Source organism: Mirounga angustirostris, unplaced genomic scaffold (genome assembly GCF_029215605.1).
Source record: "Mirounga angustirostris isolate CCGP_5_RB_7025 unplaced genomic scaffold, mMirAng1.0.hap1 SCAF_5, whole genome shotgun sequence".
Lineage (NCBI taxonomy): Eukaryota > Metazoa > Chordata > Mammalia > Carnivora > Phocidae > Mirounga > Mirounga angustirostris.
The window spans coordinates 176,414,928-176,439,323 of record NW_026991713.1 but is presented as its reverse complement, the minus strand read 5'-3'; the positions used below and the strand labels follow the sequence as shown (position 1 = coordinate 176,439,323).

General features: G+C 60.3%; 1 protein-coding gene across 9 annotated transcripts in view; it reads right to left on the bottom strand.

Moving 5' to 3' along the window:
• TNRC18 (trinucleotide repeat containing 18) overlaps positions 1–24,396 on the bottom strand; it is an 88,083-nt gene that overhangs the window by 36,356 nt on the left and 27,331 nt on the right. For 5 of the 9 annotated variants that reach the window (XM_064593348.1, XM_064593340.1, XM_064593347.1 and 2 more), the window contains 13 exons: positions 24,115–24,240; positions 23,863–23,952; positions 21,987–23,696; positions 13,974–14,076; positions 13,466–13,671; positions 12,901–13,047; positions 12,200–12,390; positions 10,448–10,877; positions 8,094–9,092; positions 3,778–3,953; positions 3,097–3,233; positions 2,739–2,867; positions 917–1,088 (listed from right to left, as the gene is read on the bottom strand). In XM_064593348.1, the coding sequence (XP_064449418.1) occupies positions 917–1,088; positions 2,739–2,867; positions 3,097–3,233; positions 3,778–3,953; positions 8,094–9,092; positions 10,448–10,877; positions 12,200–12,390; positions 12,901–13,047; positions 13,466–13,671; positions 13,974–14,076; positions 21,987–23,696; positions 23,863–23,952; positions 24,115–24,240 (4,616 nt within the window). The remainder of the gene's footprint in view (positions 1–916; positions 1,089–2,738; positions 2,868–3,096; positions 3,234–3,777; positions 3,954–8,093; positions 9,093–10,447; positions 10,878–12,199; positions 12,391–12,900; positions 13,048–13,465; positions 13,672–13,973; positions 14,077–21,986; positions 23,697–23,862; positions 23,953–24,114; positions 24,241–24,396) is intronic. The other 4 variants (XM_064593341.1, XM_064593342.1, XM_064593345.1 and 1 more) reach the window with 4 other exon arrangements.

The window sequence follows — 24,396 nt, the reverse complement described above, 5'->3', positions numbered from 1 at the left end:
CAAGAGGATGCCTCGGGCGTGCCTCGGATGCCCGAAGCAGAGAAGAGCAATTCGAGAGCTTGCAGATGAAAGTCCTGGCTGCATGTCTGTTAGTCATTTGCTGTCAAAGGGAAATGTACAGTTTCAAAGCCATTGATGCCCCTCACTTGAACATTTTAGCGCTATTTTCTTTAATCAGATAACATATCATACGGGGGAGAAAGTTGGGATAGGGTCACTTAAACAGCAAGAAGCATCCTTCCCAATTTGCAAGTAAAGGATCCTGATATACAGACTGGCTTTGTTCCCTCCTCCTGGATCCAGTGTCCCTTACATGAGTATTTCCCTCTGATGGCCGAATCAACGGAAACAGTCCCCTTGCGTGCAGCTTTATGAGGAGGGATGACAAGGTACATTAGTATTTAGAGACAAAGGCCTTAAGTGGACGATTTCAATGCTCTGCAGAAATAAGAAAAATCAAGGAGTTGGCTCTCACCCCATTACCCCTGGAGAGTTCACAAGGAAATTACAATGGCATCAAGCCCTTGTTTCTTAGGACTACAGAATGGTGAAGCTGCTCATTAGACAATTACACTGTTGAACAACAGTAATTGCGTTATTTGGTTAAGAACTTGCAGTCTCTCTTCGTGGCTTCAGCAAAGGGTCATGGAGCACACACAGGGTTGTGGCTTTCAGTCTCTGCTCTACCTGAGGCTGCGCTACTTTGGTAAGTCTCTGACCTCCTCTGGGCCTTGATTTCCCCCTCTGTGCAATAAGGAAGACTGGAGGACAGGCCCTGTGGCACTAAGGCAATCATTTCCTCAGTTTCTGTGCAGGACTAGGACCAACAGACCTGTAGAGGGAGCGTGAACTCTGCAATACCCTCCAGACCTTCCACCCTAAGATGGCAGCACACCTGGAAAACAGGCTTACTGACCTGACTCATGAAGTCCGATGAGGCTTCGTGCTCGTCCCAAGGCTGGTTCCTGCCCCTCACTTTCCCCGTTCCAACGAGGGCATCGTGTTCCTCCTCAGGTCCCTTGTGTCTCTTCCTCATCCCTGCTCCAAGCTCGTACTCCTCCGACGTCAGCAGGGGCTTGCTGCTCAGCCTGAAACCCAGATGCACTGCTGGTCAACACCCCGGCCAGGAAAGACTCAAGGGTTGGGGGTCCGCCCTCACGGCCCTGAAGGGTGGGCTCTGGATGTCGAAGCACAGACAGTGGTGGCAGAGTGACGGATCTGGGGAGACGGATCCTGTGAAGCTATGGTGCTGGGATTCTATTTGTGAATGGGGCAGAATGAGAGTTTAACAGGAAAGAAGAAATGCTTCTCCAAGGCAGTGTGCTCTGCTGGCCTCTTTCTCGCTTGTGCTTCTTCACACATACAGTCACACACACACACCTTATCAAAACGTGCCAAGAACAAGGATCAGAAATGTCAAGGTACTCTCCCAGGATGGGAGGGGGGTAAGAGTCACTGGCTGGTCTCCTGTACCCCTGGGATTAAGAGAGTCAGAATATGGTCCCAGGCTGAAGGCTTCTCTTGCCTACTTTAAGCTAAACCCTCACAAGTAATAAGAGCGATTAATTTTTACTTGGTGCCAACTATATGCTTTGTTCCATGTCAGTGCTTTGTATTTCAGCCACAAAACAACGTTCTACATACTGGTTTTTACACGGGGGAAACTGAGGCTCCATAAAGCTAGCACCGAGCCCGAGGTCACAATAAACACTGGATGGAGCTGGACGCAAAAGCGGGAAAGTGCGCCCACCTCCAGGGGCTGCCTGCAGGCGGCCTCAACCTCTGCTGTCTTCAGGAACTGCTTCCCTACCCTCCTCTGGCTGGTTGTACGGGACTTCTTCCAGTCTCCAACCTCTCCTCCGCCAGGAACATCCAAGGAGAATAAATGCAAGTCGTGGGGGCCCTCGGGGCGGCCTTCTGACAAGACCTGTGGCCAACCCACTGGCTCTCCTATGCCTTCCAAAGCCACCCTGCAGCCCCCTCTACTTCCTCAAGCCAAGTACCAGGCCGCCTAGTGTCTGCCCTGCCCTGATGGCCCAGGCCGAGGCACGCTCCAACTCCGGTCCTCTGATGGGCTTCATTCGACTCGTGCTACTCCCTGACACCCAGGAAGACCGAAGCATCATTCCTATCCGTGCCTAGCCTGGAGGAAGAGCTCTCATTCCAGCCACCATTCAAGAAAACCTCCAGAGGTGCCACACGTAGCTTCTGCTGCCACTCAAGGAGCGCACAGAGGGGCAGCCCCGCGTTACAGGCTCAGGTGCGACAAGCCAACAGGTCAGGCCAGGAGGACAGGAATGACACTGTCACTCACGCAGGGAACCAAGTGACAGCACAAGTCAGAGCCCGTCCCAGCGGGGCTGGAAGCTCAGTGGATCCCTTTGCAGGGAGGAGGTCCGTGGAGAAGAGCGGGAATTAGTCCCTAACCATGGAGGAAGCAGGTGTGGCAGGAAGATGGGTGAAGCGCTTAGCTGATGGCACGGACACCTCTCATCACTGGGGTCATCTGCCCACTCAGTGCCGGGTGGGTGAGTCTGCCTGTCCATTCGCCACTCGCCTGGCTCACCCTCCTGGCCCGGGCAGCGCGCACTGTGCTCCCTGAGAACTACCAAACCAGGTGGGTCAGAGCCCGAGGGACTCGAGGTCCCCGGTGCCCAGACACAGGCCCTGCCGCAGGCCCGTGCTCCTCCCCTCCGAGCTCTGTGCCAGTTCCCGACCCACCGAGGGGCCAGCCTTACTTTCCGCTACTGTTGCGGCTCTTCCCTCTCTTGCGGGGGGGCGACAGGGCGCTCAGGGCGTGGGTCCGTTTCCTCGGCCTGCCAGGGCCTCTGCGTGCCAAGCTTCTATGGGGTTCCTCGCGCCTGTCCCTTAAAAAGAATCACACGCTTGGCTGTGAACCTGGGGGGTGGGGGGGGGGGCGCGGAGAAGGGCACACGATACACACACATCACTCGGGTCCACACACACCTCTAATGGCCTAGCACAGTCAACCTACTGAGCGCCAGCGCCTACAAGAGCCCAACCAGGGCACCACCTGCTGCGGCCTCGTCGCCCGGCCGGCTGGGGCCGCGGGAAATGGCTGGGGTGCACACTCACTCGGAGTCGCGGCGTCTCTGCAGCTTCACCAGCTCTCGCTGCTTCTCCTTGTACCGCCGCTGGACCTCGGCCAGCCGCATCCGGAAGTCCAGCTCCATGGCATCCATGCTTTCCAAGGAGGACTTCATGGCATACAACTGCAGGGAGAGCGGGGTGAGGATGCCGACGCCCACCAGCTCCCACCACAGGCACGCGTGGCGAGGCGTGATGGCGACGGGGCCCCCGCTCGAACCCCATTTCTGCCACTTACTAGCCAAGGCCGTAGGCAGGACGCAGGACAAGGACCAAAACCCAATTCTGCAGGGCTGAGTCAAGGGCAAAGTGGCCCGGGACAACTGCTTAAGCAGTGTGGGCCATCGTGTTATGCATCACTTACAGATGGAGGCTCAGACAGGTGAGGCGCTTGCCCGGGGCCCATAGGCAGCAAGGGGCATGGCCAGGCCCACTCTTCCCGACCCATCAGGCTGTCGCCCATTATTACATGGATAAACTGAGACCCAGAAAGGGGAAACAGCTTGCCCAGGATTGCACAGCAAGTCAGTGGTGGAAGTTGGACTCAGATCAGGCCCTTCCAGCTCCAAAGCCAGCCATGTCCCCAGCAAGATGGCATCTCGGGGGGACCCACCTCCATTCCCACCCCACAGGCCACAGGCAGGCAAACACAGGCCCAGGACACCTCACCCGCTCCTCCTTCTTCTGCATCCAGCTATACTTCTTGTTGGGGTTCAGCTCCCGCGGAAGCCGCAGGTTCTTGAGCGGGTCCACGAAGGGGCTGTCCAACACCTCCTTCAGCATGTGGCTGCTGGCTGCCAGCAGGCTCTCCAGCGAGGGCCGCACCGCCAGGCCCCGCTCCGCACCTGCACACGGGAGACAGCTGAGCCCACGCCTCTGCGCCTGCCCCGCCGCGCTACCTGGGGCCAGGATTCACGGGCACAGCAGCCAACCCTGCTCAGACCCCAAACAGGGAGAAGAATGCGACCCAGGACCAGCTTGGGGCTTGCCCAAGGCCACATGGCCCCCATGACTGGGCCGCGGCCTTTCCGAGAAGAAATGGTGCCAAGTGAGAGGACAAGTGAGAGCCGGGGCACACAGTACGCCCTGTTCCAAACGTCCACTGCTGCACAAAGTCGCCAAGAGTGGCCAAGCGCCGGCAGAGGTACTTTCTAGAGTGTGCCTCTTTCTGCTTTTCTGCCTTTTAAACTTTCCATGAAGAATATGCACGGTTTTCATTTTCAGAAAAAAAGGAGCCCGGATTAAGTTTCATAAACTGTAAAAGTAATATGAGAACTCAAAAAATACAAACCAGGCAGAAAGGTGTAAAGAAACGAAAACCTTCCCCACCCCAGCAGAGCCGCCCCGGCCCCCGGAGGGGCCACGGCTGACATTCTGGTAGAGGGCCCTGCAAACAGTCACCCGTGACGTCCGTGGATATCCTTTATAACTAGGGAAACGGCAGCAACCCACACACACGGAATCACACTTCGCCTCTTTTCACACAGTCCCGCGTAACGAAGCTCCACCACATGTTATTAGCTTGAACCTTATAAAAACTGCCATCTCTGCAGGTCCAAAACACCAGAATATTAGCAATTTTATGTGGCTAACCCCAGTAATAGCTGGCTAGAATTCTCTTGCAGTGCTGAGTTTTAATCTATCTAAATAATCTTCTACTAACGACATTTTGGTCATTTCTAAACTTTTTATTTTTTTGGTAGTGGGTGGACAGGCACACAGTCAGGACACACGTGTTTTAGAATTCCTATGTGTGTGATTAACTTGATCAAGGTATGTGCATTTCTCTCTCTCATAAATATTCCACCACCCTTCAGAAAGGGCGCACCAACTGAGAATCTCAGCAGTGGCTCATGGGAGCCCACCTCCTCTCCAGTCTCTCCCGAAGTAAAAGGAGTTTTGATTTTTTTTTTAACTGGTGTTTTCCTGGTGATCTAACATGCAATCAGTTTTTGTGAATGTACCTGACGTACTGGTTTTTCACATGTACCTGAGAAGAAAAGTGTATTCTTTACCACCGATCGTGCAGTTCCATAAAATCAACGTCAGTGATTATCTCGCACAGATCAGGGCTTCCCAACCTTGGTGCCTTCCACAGTGCCATCAGCTCATCCTCTGCCACAGGGGTGGCTGTCCTGGGCATGCGCTGGAGGAGTGGCATAGTGGCATCTCCTACCTTTACCCACTAGATGTCAGCAGTACTCCCCCAAGCAGTGACAAACCAGCCGTGTCACTGCCGACAGGTTTTGCTCTTCCATATCCTTACAGAAACTGAGGCTGCAAAGCTGTGAACCCCATCAGCTCACAAGGGGCTGGTATGAGACTGAATGAAGCATGTGGCCCACCCCAAGGTGAGGTGGTGTTTGTGATGGGAGCCCTGGCTAACTAATACACCAGCCTGTGGATGTACCAACACGGAGGTGACCCGTGGGGAAGCTCTAAGCACGACCTGGGGCCTTTTGCAGAGGACTGAAGCTCAGCATCCCAATCAGCAGCTGCTGGGAAGAGAAGAGGGCCACCAGGACCTCCCTCACCCCTACAGCGCACACACCCCTACACACCAGCACTTCCCAAGTGCACTTGCTAGCCCAGGGTCACAGATCCAGCCCTGGGCCACACCTCCATTGCAGAAACCAGCTGCAGGTCACAAAACCTACCCCCCCACCCCCACTGCTTCTTGGAAAGTCTGCTCTTCAGGGGCTCAGGCCAGGAGCCCTGGAGTCGCTCTTACACCCACAGAGAAGTCTGGCAGAGCCCACTGGCTGCACCTTAACCTCCACTCAGAATCCTCTCGCTCCTTACCTCCACCTGCCCCCCCTCCACCCCAGGCCCGGAGCCTCCTCCTGGGTCTCCCTGCATCCACGCTTGCCCTGGCATCAGTTGTCCACACAGCCCCCAAAATGACCCTATTTAAGTCTGATCCTATCACTGCAACTCCATATCCTCTTCCAGGAGTGCCCAGGGACCCACCCCCTCCCCATCCCACCAACCTCCTCGCAGCCACCACTCTCCTCTTCCCGCTCTGCTCTACCCCCAGCCTCCTTTCTCTTGTTCCAATGTGCCACACACAGTGCCACACACACTATTCACCTCAGGGCCTTTGCACCTGCTGTTCCGTCAGCCTGGAATGCTCTCCCCAGAAGAGTTCCTCCTGGCCTTCCTCAGGTCACTTTATCAAGAAGGCCTTCCCTGGCTGCCTCGTCTCCACCCTGACCCCTTCCCACTGTTTCCACCTACTACTGCCTGTCACCACCCGACAGTGCCGAGGGCTGCACGTGGACGGCCTTGTCCAGAAACAATGCCGGGCACACAGTTAAATGAGGGCAAGTAGGACCCCCAAACTGAAAATGAGGCAGGGGTGTAAAAAGGAGCAAGGGTGGGCAGCAGTCCCCAAACCAGGGAACCCATCCTTAGCCCCTCCTTCCCAGATGCGGCTGGCCCTCTGCAGCCCCCACTGAAAACCCAGGATTCAAGAGGGTTTTCATTTTTTTCTGAAAAATAACTTTTTGTATAAAACTATTTAAACGAGAAAGAAGTCGTCATGAACTTTAGAATAACAAGAACCAAACAAGAGACCCCTGTGGGGGAGTGGGCAGCACCTGTCCAAGCTTCTGGGGGGGCCACATAACCGTGCCAATAAACAAGTCTTGAAAATGTGGCCTTGGTTCTGACCTAGCAATTCCACCCCTGGGAATGAATATACCTCCAGGAAAATCAGAGGTGTGGCCAAGGATTTTTCTTCAGGCATAATCATCACGTTATTTACAATAGCAAAACAAAACAAAAAGGCAGTGCCTGACAATCTAAGACTAGGTCACTGAAGGCTGGGGCCTCCACTAGCTGGAAAACTCGACTGTCCCTAAAAAAACTTGTAAAGTCACATAGCTTTGAAAAATATTTCATAGAGAATATGCTAAGTGCAAAGGGCAGCTCACAGAACATTGTTTACAAAACGATCTTAATTTTAGAAGTGTATGTGTGTAGAAAAAGTTCTAGAAAAAATGCACCAAAACACTGGCAACACTATTATTACCGCCCTGACAGCTGTCGCCAGGGCCCCTCCCTCCTTCGTGCCAGTTCTGGGCCGAGCGTGGGGTGGTGAGGCTCGCCTGGCCCACAGCCCCTTCTGCACACATTTCTTGGAACACCCTGAGTTGTTTCTGTGTTGAACACCAGTGGGTTTGCGCCCAGCCCAGAACTCGCTACCCTTCTACTGAAAGGACCAGTTTCCTTCTGAGGGCTACCCCTCCCTGCCGCCCCCCAGAGCGGACAGCCCCACGAGGGGCAGTGAACAATCAGCCTGTTCCTTCCCACCTCCCCGGCCGCACAGTTTGCTTCTGCAGAAAGCATGAACCCCAGGGAGCCAATGAAAATGAATCAAAGTACGTTTGCCAGAGCTACCAGGAAAGAGGTGGCCTCTTTTGAGAGTCGGCTGAATTGGGCAGGCCTGTGGGCCTGCGAGGAAGTGCTGGTGACCCCCATGAGGGCAGTGGGCCTGCTGTGAATGAGGCCAACAGAGAGAAAAGTGGAGCAGGTGGAGAGAGAGATGGGGAAGGGGGTACAAACGAAACTCCTGATGACTTGAAACGCCCAGATCCAGCCACACCTGAAACTTACTACCTAATGACCGCCGTACTTAGGTTCCAAGAGCCAATTTCCAGCACCTTTTTCTAAGCCAGTTCAAAGGAGAGTTCCTGTCCCCTGCAACCCAAAGAATGGTGCCAATACAAAACCCAGCACTGACAGACAAGGAGAAACGTCACCACTACGACACCCACAGACCGGCTGCACGGCAACATGAATGTGCTCGGAACGCTACTAAACTGTAACCAGTTGAAATGGTAAATTTCATTATGTGTATTTTGCCTCAACTTTAAAAAAAAAAAAGGACACGAACAAACCACATCCTGGGGATTTTCAAATTTAAATTCTTATGAAAAAAACACAGAAAATGCCACAGACACCAAGCACCCCTCGTGGCTCACCTCCCACCTCCTGGCTCCTCTTTTCCAGCTCCAGCTCGGCGATTTCGCTCAGCAGGGTGATGCCGTGCAAGAAGCTCTGCTCCAGGACCAGGCTCTGTGCCGCCTCCAGCTTCTCCAGGGCCTGGGCTCCGGTGCCCGGGGACGGCAGGGGCCTGGCCTGGGGCAGCTCTGCAGCCGCCGCCAGGGCGTTCATGCCAGCCAACGGGTCCTCCAGGCCAGGCGGAAACTGGTCAGAGCCTTCCTCCTCCAGGAAGCAGGGGCCGCTGGGCACAGTTGCGGCCTCCCGGGCCTCCAGACTCAGGCATTCTCCCTCCCCAGCAGCCACGTCACAGTCTGCCAACTCCAGGCCGGCCCGGGGCTCGCTCGGGGCCGCCTGGGCTAGGCCCTCCTCGGGCACCGCCTCTGCCACGGGCACGGCCATGGGCATATCGACGGGCACCTCCACGGGCTCCTCCTTGGCCTCGACCAGGGTCTCTGGCGTCAGCCGCGCCCCCAGGTCCGGGGCGGCCGTGCACGGTTCTGTCCGGCCCGGTGAATCAACCCGCGCTTCGGCCCCCTCCGCGAAGTCCGGGCCCCCGGGGGGCTCCACGGCCCCCTGCCTGCCGGTGCTCAGCGCCTGGGCCTCCAGCAGACCGCCTCCACAGCCAGCCGCGGGGCTTGGGGCTGCCAGGGCCTCCTCGGGGGGCAGTGTCAGAGGCGACTCCAAGGAAGGCAGCTCGGCGGGTCCTTCGTCCATGTCCTCCACCTCGGCCTTCACCTCCCGTTCTGCCAGTGGCTCTTGGTCTGGGCCCTCTCGCAGAGGCTCCGGGATCTTGGAGGGGGACAAGCGGATGGGCTTGTCTTCAGGCGAGAGCGCCAGGCGCTCGGGCCCGTCGGCCGGCAGTGGCACATCGGGGGCCAGGCCATCGGCGTCGGCGGCCGCTGTGGGTTGCAGCAGGAACGGGTAGGGCCTCCCGTAGTGCGGCGGCAGGGCTTGGAACGGGTACCTGGGTGGGATATCTGCCAAGGACACGGAGAGTCAGCAGGGGCCCCTTCACCTGTCACATCTCACATCCCCCATGGCCCCATCCACACCCATGCACCCACCAGCCACGACAGAGGCCCATGGCCACCCTCTCGTCCGGGCCAGCCTACAGAGCTGCGACCTCTTCCAGGTGGCGTCTGAAGACCCCTGGGGCCTTTCGGCATGTCCCGGGGACAGAGAGAAAAGTCAGCCACCATCCTGGCCCCGAGGGGCTTCAGATCTCAAAGGCAGAAACCATAACCGGCTTTCTTTCTTTCTTTCTCTAGCCCCCGACCCCACAGCACCCAGCACGAGGCTGGCCCAGAAGCAAATGCTCAGTAGACCGCCAATGGTCTTCACCCAGCCGGGGCATCTCTGGTCCTCCATTCCCGCCCCATCGCATTAAGGCAGAGGTGGGCCATCCAGGTTGTTCAAGAAGTAACAGTAATGCAAAGCTGCCCTTCCCCCCACTTTCCTAAACTCCCACCCTCAGAGTGTAATCTCCCAAGGGCAGGATGGTGTGCAGGCGGATCTCTGCAGTGCTCCCAGTGCTCCACAGGAACCTGCTGACCAGGAGGTGACGGGTGCACACAACAGCCCCCGGGACCAGACACGGCTCAGTGTCGGACATGAGCATGGCACCAAATCTCCCCGGGGAGGGGCAGCCACTTGCCCCAAGATCACAGAGCATTCTGGTGGCAGAATGTGAATTTGAACTCACACCCTCCCAAGCATGCTCTCACACTCTCAACAGCCACCAGGGAGGAGGGACGCCATTAAGGCTACCTGCTGCACGTCCCACTGACACAGGCCGGCGGGGGGGGGGGGGGCCAAATGGGGGAGTCCCATGCTGTTATCGCTGTGACAACCCAGCACCTCCCGTGAGCCAGCCATGTGCCTTACGGTTCTTACTTCGCTTAACTCTCAGAACAAGTCCTTTGGAAATAGTTTTTGTTTTTCCCTTTAAGTAGCTTCCACGCCCAGCATGGAGCCCAACGTGGGGCTTGAACTCGTGACGCTGAGATCAAGAGTCAGACGCTTAACAGCCTGAGCCACCCGAGCACCCCCTAAGGGCGGTTCTAATGTAACGCCCGTTTCCCTGACCGTGCCCCTGAGGCGGGGCCCGAGAGAGGCCCGAGAGAGGCCGTGGCTGACCCACATGCCCCTGCGTTCATTCCAGAGCCTGGTGGCAGGCCCGGTGCATGGCAGGTACCCAGCAGAGACAGAGGAAGGAAGGAAGGGCCGGACAAATGGAGGGTCAGTGCCCCAGCGGGGGGCAGCTCCACCAGAGCCAGAGCCGACTCCAGTCTGGGCAGCACGCGGCCCCCAGGGGTCTGAGCCGCACTCCTACCCGAGAACAAGGCCTGGAAGGGGCTGGGGGCTTCCTTCTCCAGCTCCAAGTCCTTCTTCTCCACGACGTTCTCGGGTGCTTCCTCCTTGCGGGTGATGCCAGCAGTGGGCGGCGGGGAGGCGGGCGGCGGGCTGCTGGGGTGGGAGCTGGGCGTGGCGGGGTAGGCGTACGTGGGCGCCTTGGATACATCCTCCAGTTTCTGGATGACTTTGGCCTTCAGGGCAGCCACAGGGGAAGCGCGGGGAGATGGCGGCGGGCTCATGGCCTTGCCGTAGGCGCCCGTAGGGCCGGTGGCCAGGCCGGGGGGCTTCCGAGGCAGCAGCCCAGGGCCCGCGGCAGCCAGGCCGGCCTTGCCTGCAGCCTCCAGGCTCCGCTTGCTCACCTTCTCCTCCATCTCCACCCGATGTTCCTGGGCCTTCAGCCGCTCCTGCTGGGGAGGGGGCCGCCAGGCGGGGTCAACACAGCAGGAACCATCACCCAGCACCTGCCCTGTCCCCGGGGTCCCCTCGAGCGGGGTCCAGGGTGCAGGCTGCCCACCCTTCCAGCCTGCTATGGACATTCTGCCATGACCCGCGTGTAACAAGCACAGCGTTCCTTGTGGAACCCCAGATGGGGCTGCGGGGGCGGGGGCGGGGGGGGGGGGGGCCTGCAGTCCAGACCCTGGCCCTGCTGGGAGCCTTGCAGTCAGGACAGAGAAGGCAGAGCAGAGGCAAGAGGCTCCTGATGATGGAGCTGCCCCACTCCCCGCACTTTGATGGCATTAGAATAGCTACATTCACGGAAAACTCATTACCTACGGAGTGCTCTCCTGCCTTATCACCTTTGGGTCTCAAAATGCCTGTGCAGGGGGGGCCCCTTCCTACATTTGATGCCTTTTGAGGCAATGGGAGGGGGCTGCTTGAGGACAGCCAGAGCTCATGGGGGGGGGGGGCCGGGCAGGGAGCCAGGCCATCAACAGAGAAAACACACTGAGAAGAAATGCTCCCAGCACCAGCCACTCTCCTGATTATTAAATCTCACTGAACAATCCTGATGACGCAGAATTACTAGCAACTCCACTTTCCCAAGGAGGAAACCGAAGTGAAGTGAAGTCATATACCCAAGGGCACAGAGCCAGATATGCCAGAGCCAAGGTTCAAACCCCGGGCCCTGCCTGCTGCCTGGGCCACCTCGGCCGACTCCTCTGGGGTGGCCACTACACAAAGGAAAAGGGACAAGGCCAAGCAGAGGACAGATGTCCTGGAACGCCTGCAAGGAGGCAGGAGGGCCGCAGGCTTTCGGGAGTACACCCACACAGGGAACCCCTCGTGTCTCCCATCTTACGGGATCAGTCCACGTGGCGGTCAGAGGCCAGCCCCGGCCTGAAAAGGGAGCCGGGACGCGGAGCGGGCAGCCCGGCCAGCAGGCTCGAGGAGGTGGTCAGGCTGGGCTCAGGAAACAGCCGGAGCTCTGGCATCTCTTCAGCGTCCTATGCAAACTTGCCCAGTCCAGCAGGCGGCCTCTCCTGCCTCAGTTTCCCCGCTGCTCCCCGCACCCTGCCCCTGCCAGCCTCCATCTGCCTCTGGGCCTTGCTCACACTGTTCCCTCTGCCCGAAGGGCTTATCCGTGGTCTACTGTTTCAGGCCTGTGGGCAGATGCTCCCCCCTCCAGCTGGCCCTCCCTGACCGCCAGCCCCTGCCACCTTTTCTCCCTCACAGTTCGAAACTGCTGAGGTTCTGCCTCTGGTCCCCCTGCAGCCACCACCCCACTCACCACGAGCTGGGCGCTCCTCTGCAGCTCCAGGGCCTGGGCCGCCTGCTGCTGCAAGTACAGGAGCTCCTGCTGCCGGAGGAAGCGCTGCTGGGAGAAGAGCTGCAGCTGCTGGGCGTGGTGCAGGGGGCCGCGGCCCGGCGGGTACAGGGCAGCCCAGAGCGGCGGCGCCGTGGCCCGCTCCATCAGCTCCGCTAGGGGCAGGACGCACAGTGAGGCTGCACCCGCCGCCCAGCGCCCCCGTCGGCCCACCGCAGAGGCGGGGCAGGGCTGGCCCGGGCCTCCCTCTGCACCCACCTCCCGGGCCCAGGGGACAAGGGCCCCCGTGCACACCCCAGGTGGGATGTCCCAGGACCCTTACAGCGGGAGCATGCTGACACGGGGACTCCAAGCCCTTCCTCCCCCCACACCCAGTGGGCTGCCAAGTGGACTCCCGAGGGATGGGAGGCGCCAGGGTGGGGGGTCCGGGCCCCAGGAAAGCCTGCACTGGTTCTGGGTAGGAGCTCATCAAAACAAGGATCCCGATGGCTTTATGACACAGGGAAACCACGGACATCAGAACATCCTCGAAGCCCCGGTCTGCCTCCTACCCCATTATCCTGGCCGGACACCCCCCCCACCAAAGAAGGCCCCTGGCATCTGGGTCAGTCTCTCCAGGTGGGGCTACCACGGCCACTGCCCCCCACCCAAAGGCCACCACTTACCAAAGTGAGGCAGGTGATCGCTGGGAATGACCACCAGCTGCCCCGACTGGGGGTCCCTCACGAACTGGTAGGCCGACGGCAGGGAGCCTCCCAGGCCAGGCGGGAAGGCAGGTGCCATGCCCTGGTGCAGAGGTGGTGGGCCCAAGCCTAGGAGAGACCCAGGCCTGCGTCAAATGCCAGAGGCCAGGGGCCCAGGCCCACCCCCTTTCTGTCCGCTCCCCAGACCCCCACCTCCTGAGGCCTCCATGCAGGAAGCTGAGGGCTGACAAGCTGCAAGCATGTCCACAGCCACCCACCCCTGGGCACCACCTCCAAATGGGCTCAGCAGAGGGACCCCCGCAAGGAGGGTGTCGTAGTAACCGCCCTCTTCAGACACACAAGGGAGCTGAAGTGTGGGGAGAGGAAGCGAGGAAGACAAAGGAAGACAGCAGCCAGCTCTGGGCGTGGGTCCCACAGTCCTGCCCCGGCACCGGCCACCAGCCCCAAGCTCCAGGCAAGAAACACGTCAGGCCCACTCTTATCCTCAACCACCAGATAAGGGCGAAGTCGCCCACCCCACACTTACCATAGGGGTGTCCAGCGAGCCACATGGACGTGCTGCCCGAGCGGGGCAGCCAGGGGTGAGTGGCCAGATGGGCTGCGGGGTCGGCAGACCAGCGCCCGGAGCCTGCCAGTGATGGGCCACCAGTCACCATGAGGTTGGGGTTCAGGCCGTTAGCAGCGCAGCTGGTGGGGTGCAAGCGGGCCAGGTCAGCCAGCTCCTTACTTTCTCTGGAAGGGAAACAGGCATTGGCAACAGCCCCATGGGCCGGGGGGATGTGGGAGAGGAGGGGTGTCACACCGAATGCCCAGCAGACACCCAGCATAAAGAGGAACCAGCTCTGGCTCAGAAAAGAAGGGCCCCAAAGGCCTCCTGCAGGAGGGGGGACCCACACTCGCTGGAGAGGGGCTGTGGGGCCATCTGGCCTAGGATCAGGGTCATGGGCCAGGGTGGCTCCCGCTCTTGGGACAAGAGGCCGCGCGCCCACGTAGGGTCATCCCGCCCCGGCCCCGGGTGGCCCCCAAGCCCCCACCTGAGCAACTTCTCCTGGTCTCGGTCCAGCCGCGCCCCCAACAGCCGCTCCTCCCGGTGCCTGGTCCTCTCGTCCCCACAGTCACCATCGGCTCGGCTGTGCCCTGAGGGGAGCGGGCAGGTGATGAGCCCCCAGCCCGGGGCCCCAGCAAGCCCCCCGCCTGGCCAGACGTCCTCGGCACCAGGCCCCCCCACAGCCTGCAGAGGGCCTATCTGTAACTCGCACAGGGAGCCCCCACCAGCGCAGCAAGCCAAACGCTGGGGGCGGGGTGGGTAGGAAGGAGGGGAAGCCCCCAGCCAGAAGAGCGGCACAGCCAGACCCAGGTCCCAGGGAATCAGCCGCCACCCTTAAGCGCCACTGAGGTCCCGTCACGGTTCTGGCCGCTGCAGACATACGGCTCATCTCTCTAAAATCGAGACGGGAAAATAAAACCAGAGAAAACACGATCCACGTGGGGATGAGTGCAAAATGTGGGAGCTGCCACTTGGGCTCCCCCGTCCCTGCCCTGGTGCCCAGCATGCACCACCCACCCAGGATGGGACCGCTGTACCACCCCTGAGCTGCCCGGCCCCCCGAGACCCCTCAGAGCACAGGAGGCGGGTCCCCGAGCCCAGCCTGGCACTCAGCCATTGAACTAAAGGGGGGTGGGGGAGGGCAGGAGCCCGTGGAGGGCACCCACCGACTGCTCCGTCTCCCCTCGCCCTGTCACCTTCCTCCAGCTCCTGCCCCAGCCCCTCTTACTCAGTGAGCCAGAACTCGGGACACGTGTGGCAGCCCAGTGGCCAGGCTGGGGCACGGGAGGCGGAAGCACCTGAGGCTCTTCTCAAAAGAGAAACGTACTGGGGCTGGGGCTCTCTCACCCGCATCTTGGGAGACCCAGCAGCACTGGGAGGTGTGCTCGGGAAGGAAGCCACTCCCAGCCCCCCCGCCCCGGCATTCAGGTGTGACCGCTGTGCAGGAGACAAGGGGTCCAGCAGCGGCCCCCCCCACTCGTGGCCCTCGTGTGCAAGGACCCCACTTGGAATGCTGCCATCGGGCATCTCCCCTTTTCTCCCCTCTGCACCCCCAAAACCAGGAGCTAGCAAAGAACAGAGCCCCCAGGAGAGGCTCAGGGGTCTAAGGGCTTCTCCCTGTCCTTTCAGGAAGGCGGAAGCCTGCCAACCCCAAGACGAAGGGCAGGAGCCCCGAGAGAGGGCACGGCGGCGACCCAAACCCACGTGCCCATGGACCAAGTCCACAGGGGGACAGCCAGCAGCCTAGCACTGCGGAGAGAGCATGTCCCAGAGGCGGCTGGAGACACTGGGACAGCGAGAGCACCGTGAGGACGGCCCAGAAGTTCCAGAGGTGGGCCAGGACGAGGGGAAGCGCAGGGAGCATTCAGTGGAGCAATGTCAACAACGGGGGCATCCAGCGGCCAGGCAGGAGTGAGGGCGGGCAAGAGAGCGCATGGCTTCACAGCCTGCCCCTGTGGGACACCGAGGTACATCCCTAGCCGCCCACTAAATCATTCATGCAGGCCGCGCCCGGCAAAGGCACTGAGTAGACATCGTGTACGCCGGCTCAGTCTCTGCGAGCCCTCCCTGCCCGTGGCAGGCAGGGGAGAGGCCCTCAGTGGGAGAGCAATGCCACAGCCAGGTTGGGGTGAGACCCAGCCAACCTGCCCCGGGCCTCCGGTGTCAGTGTGGTTCCTATATCCAAAGGGACCCTGAGCCCCCCGGGCCACTTCACGAAGGACTGGAAGGGGCCCTGTTCAGGGATCCCCCGGGGTAGTGAGGTCCAGAAGGGCAGCCCGGGCTTCAGGCAGGGCCAAAGTGTGGAGGGCCACCCGGAGTCCTGTGGCTGGGCTGGGAAATCAGCGTGTGTGCCCCAGCTTCCTTCTCCCGAAGGAGATGGCCTCACACTCCCCGGGCCACCCTGGACTCAGGGACAGGGTTTGGCACTAATTCCTGGAGTCCCCGAAAGGGACAAGTGCCCACAGAGTAGCCCGGCTCCAAGTCCACTGTCCTCTGGCCCGATGCCTCTCCATTGCCATGGCTGTCACCAACCGCTCAGGGTATCAGTGGCTTCCCATCCCAGGCCCCATCTCCCACCCAAACCTGGCTGTTGGCCCACCCATCCTGGAGCACCCAGCAGCCCCAAGGTCACTCAAGTCAAGAGCCCCAGACAGCTCCCTCCAAATTTGGCTGGTCTACGAAGAACTGTGACATGCCCCCACTACCTCACCCCAGGCTTGGCTGGACTACAGCTCTACCCTAGACTACTCAGCCTCTCCCGACAGCTTAGCTTAAATGCCCCCTTCTCCAGGAAGCCCTCCCTGACCACCTCTCCTCCATCAAGCTCCCTTATTTGTCTCCCTCCCAGCACTAACCACAACGTGCTACTATCCTGCTTGCTGCTTGTTCACCATCTGCCTCCTCCATGAGCCTATGTACCGCTCTGGTTCAAGAAGTCCCACTCCTGGCTGTGTACCTCTTCCCTACATAACACTCCGCACAAGGGAAGCTGCTCGATAAATATGCAGGGGAATGAAAGAAGGAAAAAAAGAAGGAGTCCTGTGGATATCTACAGGAAGAATGAGCTATGCAGCAGGAATAGCAAGTACAAAGGCCCTGGGGCAGAAGTGTGCCACATCAAGGAAACTGTGGTGGCTAGAGAGAATACTAAGAGAGGTGCTAGGGATGAAACCACAGAAGAGGTGGGTACAGACTGTAGGGTCTTGGAGGCTATGGAAGGGAACGTGGTTTAGATTTTGTTCGAGGTGGGAGGAGAAGCCAGAGGAAGAGTGAACCAAAGGGCCCATCACTCCTCCATGCTGAGTTCCAGGCTGGTGGGAGATCAGCTCCTCCATGAGCCAGGCATGTGGGGCCGGTCCCAGAGCCACAAGACCTCACCCCAGCCCTTCTGTGCCCGGCAGGACCCTAGATCTTCTCCATGCACTCACTCGGGGGTCATCACCCAGGAGGTGGGTCCCAGCCCTCGTCCCACTCTAGATTAGAAAACTGAGGCACAGGAAGGCAAAGCACACTGCCCAGGTCCCACCACTGCCTGACAAGCAGGCTTTCCTGGCTGGGATGGGCGCCTGAGCGGGTCTTCAGGCTGAGCCTCCTGCACCTCGCACACAGCGGGCACGGGACTGGTGCTCAGGAAATGGCACAGCTGTCGTGACCCATCTGCAGCCCTGCCGCCAGGCCCGGAGCCACGCGGCCACAGCCTCTCCAATCTAGGCCGAGGCCGAGACCGAGGCCTGGTTCCCACGGCCTCCGTGAACATTCGGGCACACGTGGCTGCCACCAGCTCAGGCCGACTGAGCACGCTCTAGGAGCGGGCCGTCGCTGCTTACACCTGCACGACCCCAGCTCTGCCTGGGGCGACACGGGCGTACCCCCACCGCCCCCCGCTGCCTCCACCACAGGGTGACACCAACAGGCAAGAGGAAGAGGTAGGAGCCACAGGCCTGGGCCGAGTGTTCAAGCTCAGCCTGCTTCTTCCAGCCCAGGGACCCTGGGCCAGTCACTTCACCCCCGCAGAGCCCGCTCTCGACGCGGGGGAAGCTGCGAGAGCCACAGATCCTCCTGCGAGGGGGGTTCGCCCACGGCCGCCCGCTGAAGGACAGCAGCTGTGCTGGGCTTCCGGGCACGCACCACCGGTCACTGGGGCTCACGGCTGCAGGTCATGCCTGTCCTTGGTCCAGTTCTGGGCCCATGTGGGCCCCCGGGGGCATTTCTCTGGAAGGATCTAGGACTCACGGACACTGTCAGCAGCTCTCAGACCCCAACACGCTGAACGCGAGCAAAGACAAGGCCGGCCTGTTTATGAAGCCCCTACTATGTGCCCAGCAGCCGCATGGTCAGCGTGGACACCGGGGCCCGGAAGGTTCAGGCCTCCTGCTTAAGGTCACGTAGCTGATGAGGCAAAGACCGGATCTGAATCCACTGACCAGCAGAAGGCCCTCCCCAAAAGTTCAAGGAGACGGGGAAGATGGGAAGAGACCAGGAGATGCAGGCTGACGACCAGCCCCCTCGGCCAGGGGGTGCCCCCAACCCCTGCCCTCCCCCAAGGGTGCCAGGATTGGGAAAAACCACTACTCCTTATGGGAACTGGGTTAAGGAAAAGAACCCAGCTGCCTACTTCTCAATGGCTGGCAGTGACAAACCAATGCCTGAATGTCTCATCCCTAACCCGTCAGGTCCTCCCTCCCTCCCCACACTGTCACACACACACACACCGTCACACGCTGTCACTCTGAGTCACTCAGTCACACACTGTCAGTCACACACCGTCACTTTCGTACATACTATCGGACACACTGTCACACGGTCACCATCACACAAGGTCGCTCTCACACACATTCTCTCACACACGGTCACACGGTCAGGGTCAGTCACACATACTGCCACATAGAACGTCACACAGTCGCTCACACTCCTACAGTCACACACGGTCACACGGTCACTGCCAGTCACACGCACTATCATCGTCACACAGGGTCACTCTCACACGCACCTCTGTCTCACACGCACTTCTCTCACACACTCATTCGCACACGGTCACGGTCGGTCACTCACCATCACACACAGGCACACACATTCTCACACACACACCTGTCTCACACGCAGTTCTCTCACACACTCATTTGCACACTGTCACTCACCATCACACACATTCACACGCACCTCTGTCTCACACGCAGTTCTCTCACACACTCATTCGCACACTGTCACGGTCGGTCACTCACCATCACACACAGGCACACACATTCTCACACACACACCTGTCTCACACGCAGTTCTCTCACACACTCATTTGCACACTGTCACTCACCATCACACACATTCACACTCACCTCTGTCTCACACGCAGTTCTCTCACACACTCATTCGCACACTGTCACGGTCGGTCACTCACCATCACACACAGGCACACACATTCTCACACACACACCTGTCTCACACGCAGTTCTCTCACACACTCATTTGCACACTGTCACTCACCATCACACACATTCACACGCACCTCTGTCTCACACGCAGTTCTCTCACACACTCATTCGCACACTGTCACGGTCGGTCACTCACCATCACACACAGGCACACACATTCTCACACACACACCTGTCTCACACGCAGTTCTCTCACACACTCATTTGCACACTGTCACTCACCATCACACACATTCACACGCACCTGTCTCACACGCAGTTCTCTCACACACACATTCGCACACTGTCACGGTTGGTCACCATCACACACAGGCACACACATTCACACGCACCTCTGTCTCACATGCAGTTCTCTCACACACTCATTCACACACTGTCAGTCGGTCACTCACCATCACATACAGGCACACACATTCTCACACACGCACCTCTGTCTCACACGCAGTTCTCTCACACACTCATTCGCACACTGTCACGGTCGGTCACTCACCATCACACACAGGCACACACATTCTCACACACGCACCTCTGTCTCACACGCAGTTCTCACACTCATTCGCACACTGTCACGGTCGGTCACTCACCATCACACACAGGCACACACATTCTCACACCCGCACCTGTCTCACACGCAGTTCTCACACTCATTCGCACACTGTCACGGTCGGTCACTCACCATCACACACAGGCACACACATTCTCACACCCGCACCTCTGTCTCACACGCAGTTCTCTCACACACTCATTCGCACACTGTCACGGTCGGTCACTCACCATCACACACAGGCACACACATTCTCACACACACACCTGTCTCACACGCAGTTCTCTCACACACTCATTCGCACACGGTCACAGTCACTCACCATCACACACAGGCACACACCTTCACACGCACCTCTGTCTCACACGCAGTTCTCTCACACACTCATTCACACACTGTCAGTCGGTCACTCACCATCACACTCCAGTCACACCTATTGTCTCACACACACCTTACACAGTCACACTGTCACACATCTTCTCTCACACAGTCAACGCTCCGTCCATGTCACACACACCCTGTCACAGTCACACACACCATCACGCATGCTCACACGGTCTCACACACATTCACATGCCTGCTCTCACACACATACACTTTCTCTCACACATAGTCAAACACACATTCTCTCTCTCACAGGACCGCGTGGACACGGGCAGGTACTCTGGGGACTGTGAGCCCCCAACAGGGGTGAAACACCATGTCACACGAGCAGTCCTTCAGGGAAAGGACTCAGAGAGATCTCTGGCCTCCCAGAGGGGTCCCCGGGTGCAAACCTCTATCCTAGCAGAAGGGCTTGTCCACCAACAAGCCCGCCACCTCTAACCAAGGGCTGTCATCCACTCCTTCAATCCCAGAATGAGGCAGTGCCTCAGGCCAGCCCCCCTGGGTCAGAGGACAGGCTTCCCTGGTCAGGCTCCACAAAAAACCATGGACTCAGTCATTCAACAAACATCCATGAAGTGTCACTCCCTCTGCAGCTACAGCGTGCATGCAAATGTGTGGGGCAAGGGCCAGCAGGAGTCCCAGGGCGGCCCTGTGCCTTACTGCACTCACCCAGGAGAGCAGGGCTAAGACAGGGGGTCTAGGAGGCTGGGACAGGACAGTGGCCACCCACCATGGAACAAGGCTAAAGCCCAGCAGTCATCACAGGTGGGCACAGCGGGGCCAGGCCAAGAAAGGGATGGGGTCCCAAGAGACATTCACCCAAGATGCCTACGCAGCCTCCGGGAGTAGAGTCTGGGAGGTGCAGGGAAGGGGGCCATGTGGCTGCCAGAGACAGGGGCCCAGGACATGGGTGAAGCCTAAGCTTGCAACCAGCTGCGTATGGGAAGCTGGCTGGACACTGGAAACAGAAGCACAGGGAAGAAGAAATCCAGGCTGACTGTTGCGAAGTCACAAGAGCAAGGACAGTGGGAAGCAGCCTTCCTGGGCCATTACCCCAGTCTCCCAACCCCACACGACAACACACTAAACACCATCCAGGTGGGGGCTACAGCCCAGTGCCCACCCAACCTGTAGGAAGGGTCCCTGACTCAACAATGGGCAGACCAAGTCCACGGTTCCAACAAAAATGCCACAAATATCAACCCTCCAAAATCCCATTCCCACAGCGCATGTGCAAGGGACAAAAAGAAACACAATCGACCACATTCCGGAAAAATATTCAACTTCACCAATAATCTAAAGAAACGCACCATTCTTCCCCACCGAAATTAGCAATGGTCTTTTTTAGGCACTAACGTACGGGACGTCAAGATGTATGAGAACACAGGGACCCAGTTTCTACCCATCACACTCGGTCACTCATTCGCTTATTTACCAAACACCTACTAAGCGCCAGGTCCCACACTACACATAGGGAACAATGAACTAGATAAGGCAGTTACTCCCTCCAAGACCGAGGACTGAAGACCTGGAGCCAGGCTGTTCCTAGGAACCTATTCTTAGAAAACGACTCAAAATATCAGGAAGGTGAAACGCACAAAAATATTCAATGCAACGCTCCAAACACAAAAACATCAGAGAAGGGGGAAAACGCCCACGAGAGGAATGCTTGGCTGAACTATGGTGTGTGCTCTAGACGGAATAGTAGAGGCCGTGAAAAAATTATATAAAGATTTCACAAAAGGGGAGAGGGAGAAAACCCACACTGTAAGCGTGAAGAGCGCAGGGACCAGCATTGGGTGTGCTCTAGGAACCCTGCCGATACAAGCAGTCACAAAGGAAAATGAATGCAGGGAAAGATCTGGAAGTGTTCAGGATCTCGGGAAAAGAGAGCAATCATCCCTCTCCTTCTTCCTCCCTTCCTGCATTTTACACATTTTTCTCTGCGCATGATGGAAAAAGCAATACACTTTTCAACAGTAGCCACAGCCCACAAGTGGGTGAAGGACGAAGGGCAGCAGGAGCGCGGGGAGAAGGGGGTGCAAGGAGGCCGAGACGGGTAGAAATGGAAAGCAGAGGTGGACGGGGTTTGGGAGGCGAGGGCGGAGCGAGGAGAAGGTGAGAGGTGGGACCCAAGACCCACCTTTGACGTTGCTCAGCGACAGGGAGCGCTCCTGGTCCGCCAGCCCCGGCCCCAGCCGGCCACCGCCGCCACTGTCCTTCTGCCGGGCCACGGCCACCGCAATGCCCACGGGCGGGTGTCGCACCTCCGCCTCTCCCTGGGCACCAGAGCCCTCGCGCCCGAAAGCCTTGGCGCTCTCGGGCCTCTCCGGGTCCCGCTTCAGCTGCCGGCCTCCACCGGCCGCGGGGCCCCCCGCGTGTGGCAGGCGGGCCTGGGCGCGCGGGGCGCCCGCGGTGGTGGGGGCAGGCTCGGGTTTCATGGTGCCCAGGCCTCCAAAGGGGCTCTTCTTGCCGCAGCCGCCCGGGCGCACGGCCGCGGCCTCGCGGGAGAAGCTGCCGCTGTACTTGATGAGGCTCTGCATGGCCGAGGCCTCCCCGGGCCCGTGGGCCGCGGCGTGCACGTCGGCGCCCGGCCTGGCGCAGGCGGCCGCGGCGCGGGGCAGCGCGCCCCCGGGGTCCAGGTAGGCCTTCTTGGCGGCGGCGGCCGCCTCCTCCTCGGCGCGGCTGGCGTGGTGGTGCTGCGCGGCCAGCACGGCCATCTGCGTGGTGGCGAAGGTGCCCAGCTCGAAAGGCTTCCACTTGGGCTCGGGGCCGGCGGGCGGGGGCGGGGGCGGGGGCGGCCGCGCGGGCTCCAGGCCGAAGAGCCTGGCGGCCTGCTGGGGCGCGGCGGCGGCGGGCCCGCGGGGCCCGCGCTCGCAGGCCCGCGGCTCGGCCTCGGGCTTGAGCAGCTCCTTGGCGGGCAGGTAGGCCCTGGCGTCCGGGGAGGCGCGCGCGGCCCGCGCCGGCGGGGCCTCCGCGGGCGGCGGCCGCTTGAGCGAGCGGATGACCGAGTTCTTCTCGCGGAGCGCCTCGGGCCGGTCGGGGGGCGGCCGCGGGGACCCGGGCGGCGCCTGCAGGACGCCGGGTCTGCCCGCCTCGCGCTCCCGGGCGCGGGCGTCGCGCGCCTGCGACGCGATCTGGATGGGCCCCGGGCGCTCGTCGAAGGCCTCCACGGAAGGCACGAAAGTGGGCGCCACCACGCGGTGCTCGCGGCCCGGCTCGCGCGCCGCCGCCGCCGCCGCCGCCGCGGGGAAGATGCTATAGACGCCGGCGGGCGCCCCGGCCGGGGCGGCGGGGGGCGCGGGCGGGCCCTTGGGCGGCGGGAGCGGCGAGGGGCAGGGGCACGGCCCCGGCAGCAGGGCCTCTGCGCGCCGCAGCCGCGCGCTCTCGTCCTGGCGCGCCGCCTCCTTGGCCACCAGCGCGGGGAGCCCGGCGTCGCCCGCGCCGTTGCAGAGGCTCAGCGCCGGCGGCGGCGGCGGCGGCGGCGGCGGCGGGTTCCTGCCCTTGCACTCGGCGGCGGCGCCCGGCCCGCGCGGCGGCCCCAGTTCGGCCAGGAAGGGCGACAGGCGCTCGGCGAGGCGCGGGGGCCCGCGGTCCTGGCGGCCCTCCGCCCGCGCCTCCTGGGTCAGGTCCACCACGCCGCGCGGCCCCGCAGCCTCCTCGCGGGCCCTCGGGTCCTTCTTGCCGAACAGCGCGGGCGGCTCCCCGCCGCGGCCCGCCCGCTCCCTGGCCGGACCTTCCCGCGAAGAGCCTTTGGCCGGGGCGCTGGAGGAGTGGCCGCCCGGGGTCCTGGAGGAGGGCGCGTGAGCGTGCAGGGCGCCCGGAGCCCCCGGCGCGGGCAGGTAGAAGCCGTCTGGGGGAGAGAGAGAGTCTGGGCGTGAGCGCGTGCCCCCTCCGCCCGGCCAGCCAGAAGCGGGGTCCCGGAGGGGCTCCCGGTAGCCCCCAGGCCAAGAAGGAGGGCAGACTCTGCAAACAGAGGGTACCGAATTCACAAGCTCCCGTCCTGGCCATTGACTAACCTTCCTGGGCCTCAGTTTCGTCATCTGTGAAAAGGGTGGAGGCCAGGGTTGTTTTAGGGCCTAAGAGGGTCAGGCGGGAGCACAGCACACCTAGAAGGCACCAGAAGGCCAGGGGCGGGGCTCAGGGGCAGGGGTCTCAGAGAACAGAGCTAGGTGCTGCCTGAAATACTGGGGAGTGGTGGGGGCCCCTGACAAACCCCTCAGAAGTTACCCCCCAAGCCCAGTCTCCCCGCTCCTGCGCCCTCATCATACCTTTCTGGGTATCGAAAATGCTGGGCTGGCCCAGCTGGCTGAGGAGGGGGCTCCCGCTGCTGGGGGGCTCCAGGTGGTTCAGGTGGAGGTAGGATGGGTACAGCCCGCTGGGCAGATGGGAGAAGCCTGGAAGAGAGAAGAGAAAAACTGAACTGTCCCACCGCATGGACTCCCACGAGGAACTTCCTTCCATCCCTCTCTTTTTCTTGAGAATAAAATATTTTAGCTGTCAGCCCCCTGGTTCAGGGAGCCCTGAGATTTGCGGCCAGCCACCCACCCAGG